This window comes from Alligator mississippiensis, chromosome 7 (assembly GCF_030867095.1).
Source record: "Alligator mississippiensis isolate rAllMis1 chromosome 7, rAllMis1, whole genome shotgun sequence".
NCBI classification, from domain to species: Eukaryota; Metazoa; Chordata; order Crocodylia; family Alligatoridae; genus Alligator; species Alligator mississippiensis.
This window is the reverse complement of record NC_081830.1, coordinates 4,977,638-4,985,277: the sequence shown is the minus strand read 5'-3', so window position 1 is coordinate 4,985,277 and position 7,640 is coordinate 4,977,638. Positions and strand designations below refer to the sequence as shown.

The 7,640-nt window shown below is 43.0% G+C and overlaps 1 protein-coding gene across 1 annotated transcript; it reads right to left on the bottom strand.

Annotated features, from left to right (window-relative positions):
- On the bottom strand, nt 1-3,764 carry LOC102572440 (olfactory receptor 6X1). The gene is made up of 2 exons (XM_059731377.1): nt 3,720-3,764; nt 1-1,238 (listed from the first exon to the last, which is right to left on the bottom strand). Exons 1-2 carry the CDS (start codon nt 3,762-3,764, stop codon nt 216-218), a joined length of 1,068 nt encoding a protein of 355 aa, XP_059587360.1. The 3' UTR covers nt 1-215.
- Between the last annotated feature and the right edge of the window lie 3,876 nt (nt 3,765-7,640).

The window sequence follows — 7,640 nt, the reverse complement described above, 5'->3', positions numbered from 1 at the left end:
GGACCTGCCCAAAATTACCATGTAACAAGGCCTTGCGTGCAGAAATACTTCAAGAGGTAGATGAGGACAGACTGGGGAGAGCAAGTAAAAAAGTGGTACAAGCCAGATGAAAATGAGACATTTTTAGTAGTGAAATAGGAGCTCTACATCATTTCCACCGGGTACTAGAACTGAATGGGATCACGTCTAAACCCAGATCAGGGATGCGCTCACACTCACGTCTGCATTAAGCTGCATTGCTTTCTACCACAAACAATCCCACTGATATTGGGAAACCTCAGCCCCTTCCCACTCAGTGCCTTTCTCAAAGCTTCTTTGAACTCGTTGTTCCGGATGGTGTATATGAAGGGGTTTAATGTGGGAGTGAGGACAGTGTTCAGTAGAGACACTGCTTTGTTGAGGCCAAAGGAGGACTGGGTGGGAGCAGGCCTCATATACATGAAGAAAAGGGCCCCATATAGGATACTGACCACAATGAGATGGGAGGCACACGTGGAAAATGCCTTTTGCCTCCCCTTGCTGGAAGGAATCCTCAGGATGGTGGCAATGATAAGGATGTAGGAAACCACTGTGAATACAAAGGAGCTGAATATCACCACTACAGCAATAATGAAGCCAAGGAACTCAATAAGCTGGGTGTCCCCACAGGCCACCTTTAGCACTGGCCCAATGTCACAATAGTAATGGTTGATCACATTAGAAGCACAGAAAGGAAGCTGCAGGAGCAGGATGATATGGGTGAAGATGGATAGGAACCCTCCAGCCCAAGTGCCCAGGGCAAGGTGCAGGCAGACGTGTGTGTTCATTATAGTCATGTATCTCAAGGGCTGGCAAATAGCCAAGTATCTGTCAAAGGACATCACTGTGAGGATGAAAATTTCAGTGAGGCCAAAAAGGAAATGGAAATACAACTGGGCCAGGCAGCAGTAGAAGCAAATGGTCGTCCTGGTTGACAAGAGGTTGGCGAGCATTTTGGGGACAACAGCAGTGGTGTACCAGATCTCCAGGAAGGACAGGTTGCTGAGGAAGAAGTACATTGGGGTCTGCAGCTTGTGGTCAGTCCTCACCACGACAATGATGAGGACATTCCCCCCAAGGGATAAAATGTACAGGATGAGAATGAGGAGGAACAAGGCCACATTCTGCCCTTGTGTGACTGGGAATCCAAGGAGGATGAATTCAGTCACACTGTGTGTGCCATTTGCCAAAAACATGTCCCAGTTCTTGAGGGCCTCAACCTGCAGGAACAAGAGAGGGGAGAACGTTGAACCTCCATCTCTGAAAACCTATCTGCAGCTCTAAAACTCTTATCGATTGTGTTATAGTTAGTCTGATCTGCTATAGGACTTTGCAATTTCCAAAGTAAGAGGATATAGCCATCTAGTTCAGTCTAACATCTCTGACAATAGCTAGTGCTAGACGCTTCACAGAGACCACACAGCCATGGAGTATTTTACTCATGCAAGAGATTTAGCTGCAGTTCTAAAGGATCCTAAGCAAGTTTAGAGTCCACTAACACTGAATTTCAATAGGACTCAGGTCACTAGTTATTTTTTTAAACCCCAGTCCTAACTCTTGCCATCTTTTCTTTTCTTTTCTTTTCTTTTCTTTTCTTTTCTTTTCTTTTCTTTTGTATTGTAATATGAATTAATTTTCATATAGCAATAAAATAAAACCAATAAAAAGAATAAAGTATAAACTAATAAGTAAAATACAATAAGAAGGAAAAACCAAAGTATTACAAAATAGATAATTAAAGATACATGCTGTAAATTTAGTAGAGACTAGGGAAACAGTCTAGTTAATACAACCAAATAACAAATATACATTCAAAGGATACCAAAACGAAAAGAAATTAACTTATACACTTAACAGAAGATAAATATTGTACCATATTTCTTCATATTGATCCGCGTTATGTCTATTTGCATATGTAATATTTTCCAGTAATGCAACATGAGTACATTCTTTTAATCATTACAAAAATTTAAGTACACTTGGAGTTTTCTATTTTCTTAATATTACCCATTTTGCAGCCAAAAATACTGTAGTTAGCCAGTTTTTTATGACAGCGGTAATGAATCTATAATCCCCAATATCTATACATCTGGTGCTGGTAGGTACCAGGTTAGTTTTTAGGCCTGTGTGAGGTGGCAAATATTTGATCTGGATTCAGATTAGGTCGATACGGAGGGACATTGATTCGATTCAATGATTCGAATTACTGTCCTGACTCGATTCAGCCAGTTTGGATCTGGAGATTCAGCAATAGACTAAACAGGCAGCAGTCCTTGAGGACTCTGGACGCTGGCCTCCACCTAGCAAGTCTGTTGTGGTGGGTAGAGTGGGGAGGGAAGAGGCATGGTGGGGGCAGATCAATGCCCCCACAGTGAGGGAGAGATTGAAGTTGTGGCTAGGATAGGACAAGCTGCCCAGCCAGGGCTGGGGGGGTGTGCACTTGTGGGGGGCTCCTGCCACTGCATGCCGCCACTGAGCGCTGCCATGTGTCACCAGTCTGGAGCAGGCATGTGGGCTGGGCTGCACTCTGGACAGGTGGCAGAAGGCACTGGGAGTGGGGGCTCTGCCCTCCCACCACTTGTTCAGCCTGGGCGGTGGGGTGTGGTATGCTCGCTTCACTGGGTCGGAGAGGCATGGGACAGCTGCTGTGCTGCCTTGGGCAAGCAGCATGCAGCGGCGGAAGCCGCTCCAGCCTCCCTGTCCTCTTGGACAAGCTGTGGCTTTGCCCCGCTCTGTCCTGGCTGGGAGAGCAGCAGCAGGGCATGGCGGCAGGCATGTGCACCCAGATCATGGAACGGGCTGGCAGCAGGGGCTATGGGGAATTTTAGGGTGGCTGCAACCCCCGCCATATTTCCTGCTCTACTGCTTTCTGTGGAGTGGGCAGAGCCAAAGGGCTGCACTCTGGGCAGCGGCCGGGGCTAGTCTCCCAGAGCACAGCCCTAGCTCCACCCACCCCGTGGAGTGCAGCCCTGTGGCAGGTGGCTGGGGCTAGTTTCCCAGAGTGCAGCCTGGCCCATCCTGCCCCATGCAGATCTAGGGGCACACGCCCACTCCCATGCCCTCCCAGACTGGCGGCGTGCAGCGGCATGCAGTGGCGGGATCCCCCATCTCAGAGTCTCGCACCCCTCCTGCCTGGCTTGGCTGATTGTCCCAGTCCCCAGCCACAATCCCTTCCTTGCTATTAGGGCATTATTCTGCCCCCACCATGCCCTTTCTCTCCCCACTCCACCCACCACAACAAACTTACCAGCTGGAGGCAGCTGTGCTCAGTGTCCTCGAGGATTGTTGCCTGTTTATTCTATGGCCAAATTTCCGAATCGGCACCAAATCTCTCCAAATCAATTCAGAGACTTCTGATTAAATTCAGAGCTTTTAATGGGTCTCCCAATTCGATTTGGATTCCGAGATTTGGCCGTCGAATCAGGCCAAATATCCTCTGAATCAAATCGGCTACCGAAGCTTCACACAGCCCTATTACTTCTAAGTATCTTAGACAATGTTACACATGTGCTAAACCAAAAACTAGCAATTTTAGGACAAAAGAATAAAATACGACAAAGATACCCAACCTGATTTCCACATCTCTGACAGTAGTTATTCGAGGCTAGCTCTACCCTGCTTTAAATAACCTTTCTGGGGTCCAATAGAACATATCGAAGGTCTTGTTCTGAAAACAAAAATCTTAAAAGCAAATGGCTTACAGGTTTTACAAAGTGATTCCAGATACTGTCCCATTTCTCTGCCATTATAACCAAAGGTACAAGATTACCAGCCTTAATGATGGATTTTATTGTAGCTATATCCTTTTTTTCAGGTATCTGAGATTCCTTTATCATCTTTAAATTTCAATTGAGGGTGTCCCCATAAGGGAATAAAGGGGGATCTTGTTAAATCAGAAGATATTAAGGCTTTAATTTCCTGCAATACACTCTGTGAAGAGTTAAATGTACAGGTGACCCTTGCCAAAATCAGTGAATAAGGAGGGGGAGTGGGGGCATGGCTCCGGTGGCGATGGTGGGAGTGTGGTGGCGGTGGCAGGAGCCTGGCAGTGGAGGTGGGAGCCCAGCAGCAGCAAGTATGGAGCTCCTGAGGAGCTCCTGTAGATGTATAAAATGTATTTAAAATGCAGGTTCGGCATACGCAAATATTTGAAACCGTGAATGCTGAAACCGCAAATAGTGAGGGTTTCCTGTAATATTTATTTGCAAAGGCCTGGGTGAACTCCTAAGAAATGGAAATGAGTGTAATGATCTAAATTTGGAAGCTAAATACTATATTTTATTTTTCTTAACAATGTCATGGCTCACTCTAAAATTAACAAACTGGGCATTAAGATGACTGTTTCATCATAAAAAATAACTGCAAGGAAATAACTTAATCATCTCCTACATTACAAAATTACTTAAGATAACAGTGAGAAGTAGAATAATTATATGCCTTACTAAAAAGGAGCAGTCAGTAGACTGTATTGTGGTTGTGTCATAAAACAGAGGTAGAACAAGTTCCAGCATCTGGAAAACTGAAATCCATTACACTTGTACTTCAGATAGAAAGAAATCCCTGATACTAAAGTTCTTTAGTTCTGAAACATTTTCCCAATCAATGTGTTGAACTCTCCAGCACATGAAACTTTTAAATTCTGCTTTGGCTGATTTGTAAAAAAAGATGACATTAGCTCAACCCCAAGCTGTAACCAAAGCCATGATTGAAATAGATGCTCTGGGCTTTGTCACGAAGAAGCCAGAATAGATCACAAGTCATTCATGCCTACTGACCTTGAATTGTATGAAACAGTGGAAGGACCGAGATATTCTCCAAGAAGTTTGCAGCTTTAATACATCAGCTAAAAAGGAGTTGTTAAAATAATGCTGGTCACAGAATGGGTGGGGATCTCCTGAGTCAGTTGGTCCAGTCTGCTGATATCCAGGGCAAATTTATGACTTCCTTCATAAATAAGTTACATAAAATATTAAAGCTAATTGCAGCTCCTACTACTGCTTTTGGGAGACTATGTCAGAACCTTTGATAGTTAGGAGCCTAATTTCCATAGTAAATCTATTCACAGCCTGTATATCCTCATCTGATCTTGTTCCAAAATTGCCCTACAAGAGCTTTTATGGATTTATGAGCAATCATTTCCACTCTCACCTTTGTTCAGGTAAAAAAAAAACACATCTTTTCTAATCTCCTACTGTTCCACCAGCCCTCCCTTTCCCTCGTCATTTTTCCCACTACAGAAAGGATGTGGGCAATTTGGAAAGAGTCCAGTGGAGGGCAATAAAATGGTTCAGGGTTGGGACACACGACTTATGAGGAGAGGCAGAGGGAACTGGGCCTATTTAGTCTAGAGAAAAGGAGACTGAGGGGAGGGGGGGGGGGGGGGGAATTTGATAGCAGCTTTTAACTGCCTAAAGGATGATTCAAAAAAAGATGGAGCTGGACTGTTCTCAGTGGTAGTAGATGACAGAAGAAGAAATAATGGTCTTAAGTTGCAGCACAGGCAATTTCAGTTGGATGTTAGGAAACATTTTCTCACTAAGAGAGTGGTGAAACATAGGAATGGGTTACCTAAAGAGATGGTGAACTCTCCATCCTTGGAGGTTTTTAAGGCCAAGCTCAGCAAAATCCTGGGTGGGATTATCTAGCTAGGGATGGTCCTGCTTTGAGCAGAGCGTGGGACTTGTTACCTCCTAAGGTCCTCTTCCAACCCTCATTTTCTATGATTTTCTATGATCTTAGTAATGATCCTCTTCACCTGTTCTACCAGAAGATAGAAGAGGAAACCAGGAGGGTCCAAGTCAGAATGCTTCAAAGTGGTATTGCAACTTCAGTTTCCTCCCAAATGGAAATCCCATATTCAATTCAATTCAATTCCCATCATTTTATGCATTAACAGGGAATTCTCATTGTAATAGCTTGTTCAGTTTTGGTCACTCCATCGCAGAAAACATTGGCAAAAATCAGGGAAGTAAGGAAAATGACAGGAGAAAAGGCAACACATTCAGGGCATGGACAAACATGCACCCTGAGACATTAACACAGAGCAGAAATGACCCATAGGCTTGGTAACACATAGCAGAAATTATCCATATACATAGACCTCCCACATACAAAAATATAGCTCTACTCATCTACCAAAATATGTCCACATGTGTTTCTTCACACACTTGCCTCCACATATGTACTTACATAAGTTATTCTCACACTCCAATACACATATGAACACAAAAACCTATACATCCAGTTAAAAACCCTATTCACATGCACACACAAATAGACACCTTTACACACATATATATAACCACAAGTGGAATATGTGCTCATTCTGATACTATACTAAAAAAATACAAACAGCTCTGCATTTCTACACCACACACACACTCTTACCAATAAATCCTTTCCCTTACACACAGATATATTTATCTCTGCCCAGAAGAAAGATACTCACATTGGCCTTTCAGCTTGAAAGATTGAGAAAAATATTCCCTACAACCTCTTGGAAATTTATTTTGACTTTCTATTAGAAAAACCTCTCTGTCTTCTCACTATTTTCCTGTGCCGTATATGCCTCCTGCCTACCCACCTGTCTGTTTACCCAGATACCTAGCTATCCAGAAAAGTTGAATCCCCAACCCAGAAAGAGTATCTTATGACTGGGAGTTGTAGGTCTGATGACCTCACTCTACAGTTAGGGGCTGCTTCTTCTATTAGACTGATTTTTATCTTACAGTCTCTCCTGTCCTTTCTTCTATTAAACTGATTTTTCTCTTACAGTCTTTCCTTTCTTCTATTAGACTGATTTTTATTTTACAGTCTTTCCTTTCCTTTCTTCTATTAGACTGATTTTTATCTTACAGTCTTTCCTTTCCTTTCTTCTATTAGACTGATTTTTATCTTACAGTCTTTCCTTTCTTCTATTAGACTGATTTTTATTTTACAGTCTTTCCTTTCCTTTCTTCTATTAGACTGATTTTTATCTTACAGTCTTTCCTTTCCTTTCTTCTATTAGACTGATTTTTATCTTACAGTCTTTCCTTTCTTCTATTAGACTGATTTTTATCTTACAGTCTTTCCTTTTTTTTAAGGTCTCCTTCCAAAGACTTGAGGCTCTTCCTCTACGGGTATTTATGGTGCCACCCCTCAGGGGCTGCCTGAGACCAAGTTATTAATTTAGCACTGATGCTGGATTAAGCATCTTCCAGCATTTTGCCTGTGCTTGCTTTATTCTACAGGATCTAAAGAGAGCTAAAGGAAGGGTACTATAATACACAGAAGCTTGTCGAAGTCTACCCTAACCCATGAAATTGGTCCAAGGAAAGATATCACCTGCAAAACTCCTTTTTTTCTTTTTGCGAATATTAGTGCACTCAGAAAATTGGACTCTTACCTTTTGTTTTCTTATTCCTCCCTAGTCTAGACGGAATCAAACCCATATCTTTCACTTCCCAAAAGGGACACTTTATTAACAGGGAATGGCACAAGGGACACATCTTTCACGGAGTGGTCCACTGGGAAGCTAAAAGGGATAAAGTCATGGGTCCAGAAGGCGGCAAGTGAGAAAATGCTTCTCTGGTCCAGTTAGGAAAATGTTCCCCTGGGAGAGGGGAGTCTAGGGCTTAAGT